The sequence below is a fragment of the Callionymus lyra genome, chromosome 1 (genome assembly GCF_982586985.1).
Source record: "Callionymus lyra chromosome 1, fCalLyr1.hap1.1, whole genome shotgun sequence".
NCBI classification, from domain to species: domain Eukaryota; kingdom Metazoa; phylum Chordata; class Actinopteri; order Syngnathiformes; family Callionymidae; genus Callionymus; species Callionymus lyra.
Window position 1 is genome coordinate 32,306,986 of NC_141818.1, and position 17,500 is coordinate 32,324,485.

General features: G+C 44.2%; 1 protein-coding gene across 1 annotated transcript in view; it reads left to right on the plus strand.

Moving 5' to 3' along the window:
• LOC148089055 (glutamate receptor ionotropic, NMDA 2A-like) overlaps positions 1–17,500 on the plus strand; it is a 77,598-nt gene that overhangs the window by 41,486 nt on the left and 18,612 nt on the right. Inside the window, exons 5-10 of the mRNA XM_087802520.1 lie at positions 9,630–9,796; positions 9,868–10,002; positions 10,086–10,185; positions 10,348–10,553; positions 11,518–11,632; positions 15,077–15,279. Coding sequence (XP_087658646.1) covers positions 9,630–9,796; positions 9,868–10,002; positions 10,086–10,185; positions 10,348–10,553; positions 11,518–11,632; positions 15,077–15,279 — 926 coding nt within the window. The remainder of the gene's footprint in view (positions 1–9,629; positions 9,797–9,867; positions 10,003–10,085; positions 10,186–10,347; positions 10,554–11,517; positions 11,633–15,076; positions 15,280–17,500) is intronic.

The window sequence follows — 17,500 nt, forward strand, 5'->3', positions numbered from 1 at the left end:
CTGAATCAGCGGATCTCTTGTGTGAGGTACCTCAAGGTTCTGCTCTGGGTCCTTTATTATTTGTGATGTTTTGATTCCCTCGTGTAAAATCATTCAGAGATTTCCTGATATTTCTTACGACATTTTTGTTGATGACATCCAGCTCATTGATGACATTTATATAACTGAGCCCCAAAGGTTTAACGATTATTGCGCCTGATGACTAAATTCCAGGGTTGAGTCAGTACTTGTGTGACTGCCAGTCTGTCAAACTGAGCCAGATAAACCTGGGTGTTGTATTTGACAAAGACAGGTCTCTAGTTCAACACTTCAGAAAACTGTCCAGAACTTTCCTTCAACTGAGGAAAATCTCTAAACATAGGAAAATGGTATCACAACACATGTGTTTGTGTCTTCTCGTTTAGACTGTAACAGTTTGTTTTCATGTCTAAACAAGGAGGAGTGTCTCGCTTGCAGTTCATACAAAACTCAGCAGCGAGAATTCTGAACCACTCTAGTAGAAGAACTCACGTTTCCCTGTTCCTTAAAACTCTTTACTGGCTGCCAGTTTCTTTCAGGATCAATCTTAAAATTCTGGTTCTTACTTTCAGATCTATTCATGGTCAGACCTTCCATCAGTGATCTGATCCAGACTTGTACCCCAGCTCGGGCTCTGAGGTCTATGGATCAGAATCTACTGATGGTTCCTGAACACGCTTCCGGACCAGAGGAGAGAAATCCTTCCAGTCTGTTGCTCCTAAGCTTTAGAACGATCTTCCTCTCTCTGTGTTTGATGATCTACTGACTCCTTCAAGAAACATCTTAAGACATTTTTATTTGTGCTTTTTCTTAACTTTCTTGGGGCTGCTGTGTTTGTCTCTATGTCTGGTTTGAAAAAAAGGCGCTTTACAAATAATTACTTACTTATTACTCTCTATTTCTACAGAGGACCGACGTGAGTGAGGTCCACACTTGTATCTTGTGCGGTTCTGAGGAAACCAGCATGTCTGGATCACCTGTCACTTGCCGACCGTCTGCTTGTCTCGTACTGCTCGTCATGTTCACGCTCCAAGGTGGAGCCGTCAGATGGATTCAGTTGCACTCGGAAACCCTCATGCATCTTGTCCGTCAAGTTAAACAAAGGAACTTGTTTGACTCTTCAATGAGGTCCAGCAAACATGTCTCCATCCATCTGCAGACTTGAGTCACTCCTGTCATCAGAAGAGTCCGAGTCATGTGACTCACCTACAAACCTGCCACATCTCTGTCCGTTTGGGTCTGTGTGATTGTGTTCATGTATGTGTGTTTGTGTGTGAATTTGAATTCATGTGCGTGTATGTGTGTGCATGTTTGTTTGTGTGTGAGTACAGTATGTGCGTGCGTAGTGTGTGTCTCAGTGAGAGTAGGTGTGTGAGACACAGAGTCAGAAGTATGTGTCTGTTTGTGTGTGTTATTGTGTGTGTTAGTGAGTGTTTGTGTGTTGGAAAGAGAGAGTTATTTTGTTTGTGTCACATGACAGTATATGTTTGTGTGTGTGTGTTGGTAAGAGGGTGTTTTTGTGTGTGTGTGTAAGTGAGTTTGTGTGTCAGTGGGAGAGGGTGTGCATGTGAATAGTTGTATCCGTGTACGAGTGTGTGTTTATGTGTGTGTGTTCATTCACATGTCAAGATGCGGCTCAAGGCCGAGTTGAACCTCAACACCTGCTCGGAAGAGATTAGGGCGAAAGGAGAGGCGGAGATTTATTACTTTTTTAACTCACACACGCGTGCACACACACAATCACACACACACAATCACACACACACACACACACACATGCGTACTCCATACATGTTCTGGATGCTTCAGGGGTTCAGCTCAGGGAAAAATATTTCTTTGGTGGAGCAACAGCTTCAGTCCAGAGCTTCTGCAGGACTAAGGGCACACCAGGACCTGGTCCAAGTCTGCCCTGACTGTGTTCTGGAGGGTCCTCATGAGGGTGTCAGGTCTGGACTCTGGGATGGTCTTGATGATTCTGATCGCGAGGACACGCCTCTTGAACGAGGAGGTGAAGATGAGCGGATGAGGAACGAGCATCGATCGTAGCATTGATCGCTGTGACACGCGTGGGTGGGACCACGACGTACGAGAAACCTTCGTGACGGCGGTAGATCACTGCTGCGCCGTGACGAGCCTCCTCCACACTGCCGCGGTGCCCTCCAGCAACCACGGCCCGACCTCGACAAGGAATTGGCAAAGGGTTTGTTTATTGAACAAACTTGTTCTTACCTGGCGTCCATCGACGGCATAAGTTGTCGACAGACAGAAGGAGACAAACTCGGGGCGTCCAGGGGGGAATCGTACATTAAAGTTTAGTGAGGAACACGGCCGTGGTTTGGAGGAAGATGTTCTGCAGCGCTCAGGGGAGCAGAGCTGCTTCTGTTGTCTCACTTGTCCGTCCATTATCGGCTCTTGCGACTCGGCGGCTGCTGCTAATTGTTGACAAGTTGCTGCTGACGCCGTCTCGACGTGTTCCGTGATCGTCCCGGAAGGTTTGAACTCTTGAGCTGATGAAGTCATGCTGAGGAGGAGACAGAGTTCCTTCGCTATGTTCCTGCACCTTTTATCAGAGCTGAAGAGCCAAGGTGGAGGTGAGACGAGTCACAAGCAAAGAAGAGAGGGAATGTGGAGGAGAGGAGAGAGGGAACATGGAGGTGAGAAGAGAGGGAACGTGGAGAAGAGAAGAGAGGGAACATGGAGGAGAGAAGATAGGGAACATGGAGCAGAGAAGGGAGGGAACATGGAGGAGAGAAGTGAGGGAACATGGAGGCGAGAAGATAGGGAACATGGAGGAGAGGAGAGAGGGAACATGGAGGAGAGGAGAGATGGAATGCGGAGGAGATGAGAGAGGGAACGTGGAGGAGAGAAGGGAGGGAACATGGAGGAGAGAAGTGAGGGAACGTGGAGGAGAGAAGAGAGGGAACATGGAGGAGAGAAGAAAGGGAACATGGAGGAGAGAAGAGAGGGAACATGGAGGAGAGAAGAGAGGGAACATGGAGGAGAGAAGGGAGGGAACATGGAGGAGAGGAGAGAGGGAACATGGAGGAGAGGAGAGAGGGAACATGGAGGAGAGGAGAGATGGAATGCGGAGGAGATGAGAGAGGGAACGTGGAGGAGAGAGGGGAGGGAACATGGAGGAGAGAAGTGAGGGAACATGGAGGAGAGAAGATAGGGAACATGGAGGAGAGAAGAGAAGAGAGGGAACATGATGAGAGGAGACATAGAAGAGAGGAGAGAGGGAACATAGAGGAGAGAGGGAACATGGAGGAGAGAAGAGAGGGAACGTGGAGGAGAGAAGAGAGGGAATGTGGAGGAGAGAAGAGAGGGAACATGGAGGTGAGAAGAGAGGGAACGTGGAGAAGAGAAGAGAGGGAACATGGAGGAGAGAAGATAGGGAACATGGAGCAGAGAAGGGAGGGAACATGGAGGAGAGAAGTGAGGGAACATGGAGGCGAGAAGATAGGGAACATGGAGGAGAGGAGAGAGGGAACATGGAGGAGAGGGGAGAGGGAACATGGAGGAGAGGAGAGATGGAATGCGGAGGAGATGAGAGAGGGAACGTGGAGGAGAGAAGGGAGGGAACATGGAGGAGAGAAGTGAGGGAACGTGGAGGAGAGAAGAGAGGGAACATGGAGGAGAGAAGAGAGGGAACATGGAGGAGAGAAGAGAGGGAACATGGAGGAGAGAAGGGAGGGAACATGGAGGAGAGGAGAGAGGGAACATGGAGGAGAGGAGAGAGGGAACATGGAGGAGAGGAGAGATGGAATGCGGAGGAGATGAGAGAGGGAACGTGGAGGAGAGAGGGGAGGGAACATGGAGGAGAGAAGTGAGGGAACATGGAGGAGAGAAGATAGGGAACATGGAGGAGAGAAGAGAAGAGAGGGAACATGATGAGAGAAGAGAGGAAACATTTATGAGAGAAGAGAGGGAACATAGAGGAGAGGAGAAAGGTAACACAATGGAGAGAAAAGAGGGACCATGAAGAGATAAGAAATGGGAACATGAAAAGTTAAAAGAGGGAACACAAAGATATGAGGGAACATGAGATTAGAAAGAGAAAAACACGAAGGAGAGTTATAAGGAACAAGATGGAGAGAAGAGAGGGAATATAAAGAAGAGAGGATAGGGAACCTGAAAAGAGAAGTGGGGTAACGTCGAAGTTAGACAAGGTGAAGAGAGACGTGAGACGTGAGACGTGAAGAAAGAAGTAAGGGAACATGAAGTATAGGAGTGAGGGAACAAGAAGAAGACAAGTGAGGTAACATCAACAAGAGAAGTTAGGGAACACGAAAAAGAGAAGCGAGAGAAGATGAAGAGAGTAATGAGGGAACACGACAGTATCATCAGTGTTGGTGTCAGTATTATTAAGTCTGTGTTTAAGTCAAATCAATTGCTGCTTACACACACTTACGAACAGTAAAAACAACACAAACACACATAATCACACATACAAACACCACATAAAACACACACAAATACAGCAATCTTTCACTCACACACACACACACACACACACACACACACACAGAAACATTTACTGGGTCACAAACAAAATTAAGGTTGACGTGAAGTGACAGGTGTCTGGGTGCAGACTAAGTGGAGGAGCGTTGTAGTTTAGTTGGTGATTTATTTAGTGACTGTGTGTGTGTGTGTGTGTGTGTGTGTGTGTGTGTGTGTGTGTGTGTGTGTGTGTGTGTGTGTGTGTGTGTGTGTGTGTGTGTGTGTGTGTGTGTGTGTGTGTGTGTGTGTGTGTGTGTGTGTGTGTGTGTGGAGGTTTTGGGGTTCTTTGCATTTGCACATGTGCTGCAGGAATGTGGGCGGATAAGAATGACACAAGTTCACTGTATTTGTATAATTGATGTAAAGATGTCATAAGTGTGCGTGTGCGTGTGTGTGTGTGTGCGTGTGTGTGTGTGTGTATCCGCTCCATTATTCATACGTGAGCTTCTTGCTGGACGTGTGTGACTGGAGGAGAAGATGCAGGTCTGTGTCGTCGCTTCTCTTTCGTCTTTTATAATTCAGCTGCGATCGCTTCACTCGTCCACGCTCTCATCCCTCGCTCTCCGTCCTTCCACTCTCTCTCTCTCTCACTCTCTCTCTCTCTCTCTAATCGTTCTCTGATTTTCTGTGGTCTGCTGCCATTTCCTGGAGCTCCCTCCTTACCTCCCTCCACACCATCCATCCTGCTGCTCTTCTCTCGCTCTAGTATTTTCTTTCCTTTCGTTCACTCGCACCTTTTAGTCCGTCTCCCCTCCTTCCATGTCGCTCTCTTCCCTCCTTCCCCCTGCTTCTCTCTTTTACCTTCATTTTGTCATGGTCTTAACCCCCCTGCATCCCTCATCCCTCACTTTTTTTTGTTGCACTTTTATATCCATCTCCTTCGCCTTCCTTTCCGTACAACCCTCTCCTTTCATTCCTTCCCTTATCTCTCCTCTTCTTTCTTTTCCGCTCCTTGTCTTTCTTTACGTTCTCTCACGAGGTCCGTCCAAGTGTCAGCGACGACTCGATACACGGTGAACAGGAAGCAAATGAAAAGGTCGGACTGGTCGGATCCGATACTATTCCAACAATTGATTCCCAGACGTCCGTGTGGTCCGACCCGTGAGGTGCATCCACTCGTAACACATGTCAAAACGTGCGTTCCGTTCATGGGCAGCTGGTTAGCATGTAAACCGGTCATTACTGTTACCATGGCGACACAAAAACCCCCAAAAAAACCTGTGACGGCTTCTCTCCACGGTTAGGGAAGCCCCTCGTCCTGTTGCCATACGTTCAGCTGGCGGCTCAACACGAGAAGCCAAATGTTGACGGAGGAAGCGAAACCTTTGACGGGTGAAACATCTCTTTGATTTTGGTTGCTGGTCGAGTTCATGTTTTTTTTCTCCCCTGTTGCCAGTGAAGATAATGGTGGGAAGCTGAAGTGGTGGAGCAGCATGTCTGTGTCGAGCAGCTTCATTTCTGACTCACTATCTGGTCCGCAGATACACGTTTCACAACACAATACAGAAATACTTCTTTGGAATCTGAGAAAAAAAAAGACATTGAATCTCGTTCCTGCCCTCTCAGCTCCGTTGAACCCAATTATATAAAAAGACCATTTTCTTTCCTCGGCTGCTGGGATCGAGCTTCCTTCCCGTCCAAACCTGGAGTCGTAGAAGCCTATTGTTCGGATCAAGGTCGGGCGATATGATGGTATTATTTTTATATCGCAATATACGACAGAGAATAACTGTCCAAACATACTACAGACACTGCCTACTTTAATTTGGAACTGTGTGCTCATGCTTTTAAAATATCAGCAGTGGTTACCAATATTAGTACCTTTTTTGATACTTCTGTACCATTTATCTACTATGAATAAACATCATGTACATTTAAACACAACTTTATTAAATCAACACGTGGTGATGGTGACATCTGTTTTCTAAGGAACGTGCAAATAAACAACCGGACCTACAACCACTGCAAATCAAAATGGTGAGCAGCCTTGTTTATAAAGACAAACATTTGTCTCATTAGTGTGCAGATAAATAACAAATTCTATAGTATAGTATTATTGTTGTTATTGTTTAGATTGTTGTTGAAACGGTGGCGATGACAAGTCAAATTAAAAGTAGAGAACATTTCCGTACAAAGAATGCGCAAATAATGTCATGTAAAGTGTAGATGGAACTTGATCTATGCACAGAAACTCAACAATATTCAACTTTTTTTATTTTATTTAACTTTTCTTTACTTAATTGGAATTTTATCATCAAATTTATCATGAACTTCTTTGACTCTTTTGTAGCTGCCTGTGCTTTCTGTCGGTGTCACCCAACAGATAATGTGAAGGGAAAACGACAAATAAAGTTTTATTTAAAAAAAAAAAAAAGCTCAGCAATCCCCGGTGTTATCTCAGGGTCAAGGTGACCCGAAGGCTCGTATCCCACCGCTCTTTATGTATTTGAAGCCAGAGAGGTTGTTCACCTTGACCAGAGTCAACACAAGGGATACCTGAAACATTGGTTTTGGGGTCAGCGATCGACCTGTGTGACCTGTACCGACATGGCTGTAATAAGCTGTAATTTTTTGTGTTTGTACAAAACTGGTACCGAAGCGTGGATTTTTGTGAAAACACTGGGAAAACTGGCTTGAATTGATAAAATGGTGATGAAAGATGAATGACGCAACGGACACATTTTCTATCGCGTCTTCCTTGTATATATCGTCATATATGTCGTCGCTTCGTCTCGTTTCTAACTGGCGCTCCAGAGTTTGTTCCAATGTTGTTGTCTGGCCAATTGAATTTAAGTTGACCCCTGACCTTTTGAAGAGACTGTTTCAGCAACTCTTACAGTTTTCCTACTAAGTTTGGTCTTGATCAACGTCTAGATACTAACTGTTGAAGTGAAACAAGTTCCTCTTTTATGTCTTTCTTGTATTTTCCTATTTCTTTTTTTATTCTTCCCCTCTGCCACAATCCTAATTCTCTTTTCTCATTTCTCTCCTTTATTTTCATCTCTTTCCTTACTCGTCCGACCTCTCCTCCTTCCTCCTCAACTACACTATAATCCCTTCTGTACTTAGGGTCTCATCTTGTCCTCTTGCGATAAGTGTTTTATTATTTCCCCTGTTGTTCCCTCGTGACCTCGTGACCCCGGTGCCTTGTTGACTCAACAACGATGCTGTTGATCTGAGGTGTTGGACATCTCCGCGTCGGGGAGACTCAACGTAACTCGGGCAGCTGTGGCGACCTCCGACCCCTCCAGTCTGTCAACAATCAGTCGGACCGAGTCCCTTTGAACGAGTCGCACTGAGTCACAAGAATGGCTCACTGAGTTATTTCTCCCTCATCTGTTGTGAAGACACTCCTGTTGCTGCACTCGTACTACAGCTTTGTACGACACACACACAAACACTCTGAGGGGGAATTGAATCTGTCGATCTGAAGTACAATTTCATTCTTTCTTCTGCTGTTCTGGGTCTTGTGACACAAATTGAAATCACAGCGTGGCCTCAGTGTGTGTGTGTGTGTGTGTGTGTGTGTGTGTGTGTGTTAGTGCATATAAGTATGTGTGAGCAGAGCTGATGTTTTTCATTCTCTGTTTGTCTCTCCCGGCACCGGGCGTCTCACTCTCTTATTTCACTCTCAATATCCACTCTTTCTCTCAAACCCTGGTATTTCACTCTAACCATCATCTGGCTCTCACTGGATCTGGATCTCACTCTCAACACCGTATCTTACTTTCACCATCATGTGTTTCTCTCTCAAAATCACACGTTTTACTTCCACAATTGTGTCTAAATCCAACGTAACGTCTCACTTTCAACAACATGTCTCACTCTCGAACTGTGGTGTTTCACTTGTAAAATCCTTTCAGGCTCTTAACCTTGTGCCCCACTCTCAACATCATGTCTCACTCTCACCATCATGTCTCACTCTCACCATCATGTCTCACTCTCACCATCTTGTCTCACTCTCACCATCATGTCTCACTTTCACCATCATGTCTCACTCTCACCATCATGTCTCACTCTCACCATCATGTCTCACTCTCACCATCTTGTCTCACTCTCACCATCATGTCTCACTTTCACCATCATGTCTCACTCTCACCATCATGTCTCACTCTCACCATCTTGTCTCACTCTCACCAGCATGTCTCACTCTCACCATCATGTCTCTCACCATTATGTCTCACTCTCACCATCATGTCTCACTCTCACCATCTTGTCTCACTCTCACCATCATGTCTCACTTTCACCATCATGTCTCACTCTCACCATCATGTCTCACTCTCACCATCTTGTCTCACTCTCACCAGCATGTCTCACTCTCACCATCATGTCTCTCACCATTATGTCTCACTCTCACCATCTTGTCTCACTCTCACCATCATGTCTCATTCTCACCATCATGTCTCACTCTCACCATCATGTCTCACTCACTACATCATGTCTCTCTCACAACATCAGGTGTCACTCTTACCATCATGTCTCATTCTCACCATCATGTCTCACTCTCACCATCATGTCTCACTCACAACATCAGGTGTCACTCTCACCATCATGTCTCACTCACTACATCATGTCTCTCTCACAACATCAGGTGTCACTCTTACCATCATGTCTCATTCTCACCGTCATGTCTCACTCTCAAACATTGGTATTTCACTTTTAACCTCATGGCTCACTCTCAGTCAATGTCTCACTCTCAACACCATATCTTACTCTGACCATCATATTTAACTCTCACAGTTATGTCACTCTCAAAATCATGTCTCACTCTCAAACATTGGTATTTCACTTTTACCATCATGGCTCACTCTCAGTCAATGTCTCACTCTCAACATCTTGTCTCACTCTCAACATCATGTCTCACTCTTGACATCTTATCTCACTGTCAACATCATTTCTCACTCTCAACATCTTGTCTCAATCTGAACATCATGTCTCACTCTCAACATCATGTCTCACTCTCAACATCATGTCTTACTCTCCTAAGAATATGACTGTCTCTACATATATGCCATTTATTATTCTTGTTGACTGGTCAACACAAGTGAAATGTTGTTCTCGACTTCTGTTGCTACGTAGTGACCTTCACGACCTCACTGTCTCTCCACCAGGACGAGAAGTCCACGTTCTTCCAGTTCGGTGCGGCTCTTCAACAGGAAGCTCTGCTGATGCTCTCCATCATGGAGGAGTACGACTGGCACATCTTCTCCATCGTCACCTCCAAGTTCCCAGGATACCAGGACTTCATCACCACGCTGAAGGTCACCGTTGACCACAGGTAGACAAACGGAGACACTCTCTCTCACACACACACACACACACACAATCTCAACTGTCTTGTTTGTGTAGTTTTGTGCGCTGGGACCTGCAGAGTGTCGTCACTTTGGACGCGGTAGATGGCGACCCGAATTCTAAATCTCACATCGCCCTGAAGAGGATCCAGAGTCCAGTCATCCTGCTGTACTGCTCAAAGGACGAGGCCATGTGAGTTTGTGTGTCTTGTCAATTTGTGAGTTGATGTGTATGCGTGAGTGTATGACCTGAGCTCACTCTTGTGTACTCCACAGGTACATAATGGAGGAGGCTCGCTCACTGGGTCTGATCGGTGCCGGGTACATATGGATCGTGTCTAGTCTGACTACTGGGAACCCGGATTTCACCCCGGAGGTACTAGAGCTCTCGTCAGTCAGGTCTGAGCCAAATGAATCCTGTCCGAGTCTTGTCTGTCTCGGACCAGGTCGTCGGTCATGGCTGAGTCAGCGGTTTACGTGTCAGGTGGTTTAAACAGGAAGTGATCAGGTCAGGTGACTCTCAGGTGTGTCCCCGCAGGTGTTTCCTCTCGGGATGATCTCTGTGTCCTATGACGACTGGGAGTATCCACTGGAGTCGCGGGTCCGGGACGGTGTGGGCATCATCGCAACAGCCGCCACCGCCATGTTGCGAGAGAAGGGCGAGCTGCCTGAAGCTCAGAGTAGCTGCTACAGCACACCCTCAGACCGCAGCCCGGGCAAGCTGCCCCCCAGTGCTCTCCGCAGGTCAGTGTGAGTCTGTAAAGGTCGGTGTGTAGAGGTCAATGTGAGTCTGTGAAGGTCAGTGTGTAGAGGTCAATGTGAGTCTGTGAAGGTCAGTGTGTGAAGGTCAGTGTGAGTCTCTAGAGGGCATTGTCTAGGGGCCTATGTGAGTCTGTAAAGGTCATTATGCAGATGTCAGTGTGAGTCTGCAAAGGTCAATGTGCAGATGTCCGTGTGAGTCTGTGAAGGTCATTGGGAGTTTATAAAGGTCATTGTGTAAAGGTCAGTGTGTAGAGGTCAGTGTGAGTTTGTAAAAGTCAGTGTGAGTTTGTAAAGGTCAGTGTGTAGAGGTCAGTGTGAGTTTGTAAAAGTCAGTGTGAGTTTGTAAAGGTCAGTGTGTAGAGGTCAGTGTGAGTTTGTAAAGGTTGGTGAAAGTCTGTAAAGGTCAGTGTAAGTTTATAAAGGTCGGTGTAAGTCTGTGAAGGTCAGTGAGTGAAGGTCAGTGTGAGTCTGTAAAGGTCAGTGAGTAAAGGTCAGTGTAAGTTTGTAAACGTCAGTGTGAGTCTGTAAAGGTCAGTGAGTAAAGGTCAGTGTAAGTTTGTAAACGTCAGTATGAGTCTGTAAAGGTCAGTTTGTAAAGGAAAGTATGAGTCTGTAAAGGTCAGTCTGTAAAGGTCAGTCTTTTAAGGTCAGTGTAAGTTTGTGAAGGACAGTGTTAGTTTGTAAAGGTCAGTGTGAGTCTGTAAAGGTCAGTGTGAGTCTGTAAAGGTCAGTGTGAGTCAGTAAAGGTCAGCGTGTTAAGGTCAGTGTTGCTCTGCTGCTCTTATATCTGTGGTACATGAGTCATATATGTAATGCATCACCGTGACGACAAAAGATTAAGGAAACGACATTTCGCCCCAAAAGAGAAGTTCTGACCTAGGACACCAGAACACACATGTCAGACACAAACAAGTGACACAGACTTGTTTTAATTGCGTGTCCGCAGACACATGATGCACGTGTGGAATGAGGGTCGTGACCTTTCGTTCACGCCGGACGGTTACCAGGCCAACCCAAAATTGGTGGTGATTGTTCTGAACAGCGAGAGGAATTGGGAGAAGGTAATGAGCTTGTGTTTGATGTTGTGTAAGTGTGTGTGTGTCATTGAGACACTGATAGTTGTGTTTAAAACTGATGCGTGACACTGTATGTGTGTGTGTGAGTCATTGACATGTGTGAGTCATTGCTATGTGTTTATGAGTCATTGGCATTTATGTGTGAGTCATTGACATGTGTGTGAATCATAGACATTTATGTATGAGTCATTTGCATTTGTGTGTGAGTCATTGTCATTTCTGTGTGAGTCAGTGACATTTCTGTGTGAGTCAGTGACATTTGTGTGTGAGTCATTGTCATTTCTGTGTGAGTCAGTGACATTTGTGTGTGAGTCATTGTCATTTCTGCGTGAGTCAGTGACATTTGTGTGTGAGTCATTGACATGTGTGTGAGTTAATGACATGTGTGTGAGTCATTGACTTGTGTGTGAGTTATTTACATGTGTATGAGTCATTGTCATTTCTATATGAGTCATTGGTATACGTGTGTTGGTCATTGAAGTGTGTGTGAGTTATTTACATGTGTGTGAGTCATTAACTTGTGTTTGAGTCGTCATTTCGGTGTGAGTCATTGACAATTGGATGTGGGTCATTGACATGTGTGTAAGTCTTTGAAATTGGTGTGTGAGTCATCGACGTGTGTGTTAGTTATTAGCATGTGTGTGAGTCATTGACGTGTGTGTGAGTCATTGAAATTGATGTGTGAGTCATTGACGTGTGTGTTAGTTATTAGCATGTGTGTGAGTCATTGCTGGTGTGTGAGTCATTGACGTGTGTGTGAGTCATTGACGTGTGTGTGAGTCATTAACATGTGTGTTAGTTATTGGCTTGTGTGTGAGTCATTGACGTGTGTGTGAGTCATTGAAATTGGTGTGTGAGTCATTGACGTGTGTGTTAGTTATTAGCATGTTTGTGAGTCATTGACGTGTGTGAGTCATTGACGTGTGTGTTAGTTATTAGCATGTGTGTGAGTCATTGACATGTGTGTTAGTTATTGGCATGTGTTTGAGTCACTGACATGTGTGTTAGTTATTAGCATGTGTGTGAGTCATTGACGTGTGTGTGAGTCATTGAGGTGTGTGTGAGTCATTGACGTGTGTTTGAGTCATTGACGTGTGTGTTAGTTATTGGCATGTGTTTGAGTCACTGACATGTGTGTTAGTTATTAGCATGTGTGTGAGTCATTGACGTGTGTGTGAGTCATTGAGGTGTGTGTGAGTCATTGACGTGTGTTTGAGTCATTGACGTGTGTGTTAGTTATTGGCATGTGTTTGAGTCACTGACATGTGTGTTAGTTATTAGCATGTGTGTGAGTCATTGACGTGTGTGTGAGTCATTGAGGTGTGTGTGAGTCATTGACGTGTGTTTGAGTCATTGACGTGTGTGTTAGTTATTGGCTTGTGTGTGAGTCTTTGACATGTGTGTGAGTCATTGACGTGTGTGTTAGTTATTGGCTTGTGTGTAAGTCTTTGACATGTGTGTGAGTCATTGACGTGTGTGTTAGTTATTGGCTTGTGTGTGAGTCATTGACGTGTCTGTGAGTCATTGACATGTGTGTTAGTTATTAGCATGTGTGTTAGTTATTAGCATGTGTGTGAGTCATTGACGTGTGTGTGTGTCATTGAGGTGTGTGTGAGTCATTGACGTGTGTTTGAGTCATTGACGTGTGTGTTAGTTATTGGCTTGTGTGTGAGTCTTTGACATGTGTGTGAGTCATTGACGTGTGTGTTAGTTATTGGCTTGTGTGTGAGTCTTTGACATGTGTGTGAGTCATTGACATGTATGTGAGTCATTGACGTGTGTGTTAGTTATTAGCATGTGTGTAAGTCATTGACATGTGTGTTAGTTATTAGCATGTGTGTAAGTCATTGACATGTGTGTTAGTTATTAGCATGTGTGTAAGTCATTCACATGTGTGTTAGTTATTAGCATGTGTGTGATTCATTGACGTGTGTGTGAGTCATTGACATGTGTGTTAGTTATTGGCTTGTGTGTGAGTCATTGACGTGTGTTTGAGTCATTGAAATTGGTGTGTGAGTCATTGACGTGTGTGAGTCATTGACGTGTGTGTTAGTTATTAGCATGTGTGTGAGTCATTGACATGTGTGTTAGTTATTGGCATGTGTTTGAGTCACTGACATGTGTGTTAGTTATTAGCATGTGTGTGAGTCATTGACGTGTGTGTGAGTCATTGAGGTGTGTGTGAGTCATTGACGTGTGTTTGAGTCATTGACGTGTGTGTTAGTTATTGGCTTGTGTGTGAGTCTTTGACATGTGTGTGAGTCATTGACGTGTGTGTTAGTTATTGGCTTGTGTGTTAGTCTTTGACATGTGTGTGAGTCATTGACGTGTGTGTTAGTTATTGGCTTGTGTGTGAGTCATTGACGTGTGTGTGAGTCATTGACATGTGTGTTAGTTATTAGCATGTGTGTGAGTCATTGACGTGTGTGTGAGTCATTGAGGTGTGTGTGAGTCATTGACGTGTGTTTGAGTCATTGACGTGTGTGTTAGTTATTGGCTTGTGTGTGAGTCTTTGACATGTGTGTGAGTCATTGACGTGTGTGTTAGTTATTGGCTTGTGTGTTAGTCTTTGACATGTGTGTGAGTCATTGACGTGTGTGTTAGTTATTGGCTTGTGTGTGAGTCATTGACGTGTGTGTGAGTCATTGACATGTGTGTTAGTTATTAGCATGTGTGTTAGTTATTAGCATGTGTGTGAGTCATTGACGTGTGTGTGTGTCATTGAGGTGTGTGTGAGTCATTGACGTGTGTTTGAGTCATTGACGTGTGTGTTAGTTATTGGCTTGTGTGTGAGTCTTTGACATGTGTGTGAGTCATTGACGTGTGTGTTAGTTATTGGCTTGCGTGTAAGTCTTTGACATGTGTGTGAGTCATTGACGTGTGTGTTAGTTATTGGCTTGTGTGTGAGTCTTTGACATGTGTGTGAGTCATTGATGTGTGTGTTAGTTATTAGCATGTGTGTAAGTCATTGACATGTGTGTTAGTTATTAGCATGTGTGTAAGTCATTGACATGTGTGATAGTTATTAGCATGTGTGTAAGTCATTGACATGTGTGTTAGTTATTAGCATGTGTGTAAGTCATTGACATGTGTGTTAGTTATTAGCATGTGTGTAAGTCATTGACATGTGTGTTAGTTATTAGCATGTGTGTGAGTCACTGACATGTGTGTTAGTTATTAGCATGTGTGTAAGTCATTGACATGTGTGTTAGTTATTAGCATGTGTGTAAGTCATTGACATGTGTGATAGTTATTAGCATGTGTGTAAGTCATTGACATGTGTGTTAGTTATTAGCATGTGTGTAAGTCATTGACATGTGTGTTAGTTATTAGCATGTGTGTAAGTCATTGACATGTGTGTTAGTTATTAGCATGTGTGTGAGTCACTGACATGTGTGTGTGGGTCATTGACATGTGTGTGTGTCACAGATGGGCCGTTGGGAGAACGGTACACTGTCGCTGATGTTCCCGGTGTGGCCTCGATACAACTCTCACGGCGACGAGGACGCGGACGAGAACCACTTGTCCATCGTCACTCTGGAAGAAAAACCCTTCGTCATCGTAGACAACGTGGACATCCTGACTGGAACCTGCATGAGGAACTCAGTGCCCTGTCGCAAACACGTCAAAGAGTAAGAGAGTGAATCATGTTGTGGAAGCGTGGCAACAAAAACACACATCATATGAAACTGGAACAGGACAGACACACAAATCAAGGTTTCACTATTAAATCACAACAACAGGACAACAAGCCAACAACCAAAGCATTACATTACAACCAAAGCACAACAGTCAAAACACAACCAAAGAATAACTACACAACTACAGCAAGACAGTCACAACACAACCAAATAATAACTACACAACTACAGCAAGACAGTCACAACACAACCAAATAATAACTACACAACCACTTCACAACAGTCACAACACAACCAAATAATAACTACACAACCACACAACAGTCAAAACGCAACCAAAGCATAACTACACAACTACAGCAAGACAGTCACAACACAACCAAATAATAACTACACAACCACAGCACAACAGTCACAACACAACCAAATAATAACTACACAACCACAGCACAACAGTCACAACACAACCAAATAATAACTACACAACCACAGCACAACAGTCACAACACAACCAAAGCACAACAGTCGCAACACAGTAAAAGCATAACTACAAAACAACAGCACAACAGTCACAACACAATCGCAACCAAAGCATAACTTAACAACAGAAGTACAAATGTCACAACACAATCAAAAAACAACCAAAACATAACTTAACTACAAGAAGCACAACACAATCACAACACAACTAAATCATGACTTAACAACCAGAAGCACGATCACAACACAAATAAATCATAACTTAACAACCATCAATACAACAGTCACAACACAATCAAAAAACAAGAAGCACAACACAATCACAACATAACTAAATCATAACTACACAACCAGCCGATCAACAGTCACAACACAACCAAAACATACATTTACAACCAGAAGCATAACACAATCACAACGCAACTAAATCATAACTACACAACCAGCCGATCAACAGTCACAACACAATGACAACAGCAGCACAACAACAATAAAACAAAACGGAGAAAAACATAGAAACTTCACACACAAATAACAACAACACGACAACTTCTCAGAGATGAAACAACTCAGTGTCTCTCAGGTTGCCTGATGAGCTGCTGCGGCACCAATTATGGTCTGTCAGTGACGAGCGTCGCCATGACAACAAGATAGCTTCTCTCCTGCTCCCAAACATGAATTAGTTTGTCAACCTGTCTGATGTCCAGACAGAAGCCGTCGTCTCACACTTACGACGGCAATATTGAAAACATGCTCAACACTGTTACTGTGAGTACTACCCTCAGTACTTTACTACGACCACTCGTACGACAACTACACAACCACCAACTCGATACTAGTTAGTTTACCAAGACCCGACTCACTCCGTCACCATCACGACAACAAACACTGCCCCCCCGATAGACCTCTGAGTGATGTCATCACTTAGTGACAAACAGATGGCATCATGACTTCAGAGCCTCCAGGAAGACATGACACCGTCACACGCCTCATGATGTCATGACCCTCGCCAGTTGATGAGTCAGCAAACATTTATCTTCTTCATCCACTGAGTCACACAAACATGTGACACTCAAACACACACACTTCTGTATGTATGTACACACACTTCTGTATATCTGTATACACACATACACTTCTGTATACATGTACACACACTTCTGTATGTATGAACACACACATACACTTCTGTATACATGTACACACACTTCTGTATGTATGAACACACACATACACTTCTGTATATATGTACACACATATACAGTTTTGTTCATATGTACACACACATACACTTCTGTATAGATGTACACACACCTACACTTCTGTTTAATGTACACACACACACATCGGTATATATTTACACACACACACATCTGTATATATGTAAAGACACATACACTTCTGAACATATGTACACACACACACACACACGCACACATCTGTATTTATGTACACACACACACACGTCTGTATATATGTACACATACACACACATCTGTATATATGTACACATACACACACATCTGTATATATGTACACACACACACACACACACACATCTGTATATATGTACACATACACACACATCTGTATATATGTACACACACACACACACACATCTGTATATATGTACACATACACACACATCTGTATATATGTACACACACACACACATCTGTATATATGTACACATACACACACATCTGTATATATGTACACACACACACATCTG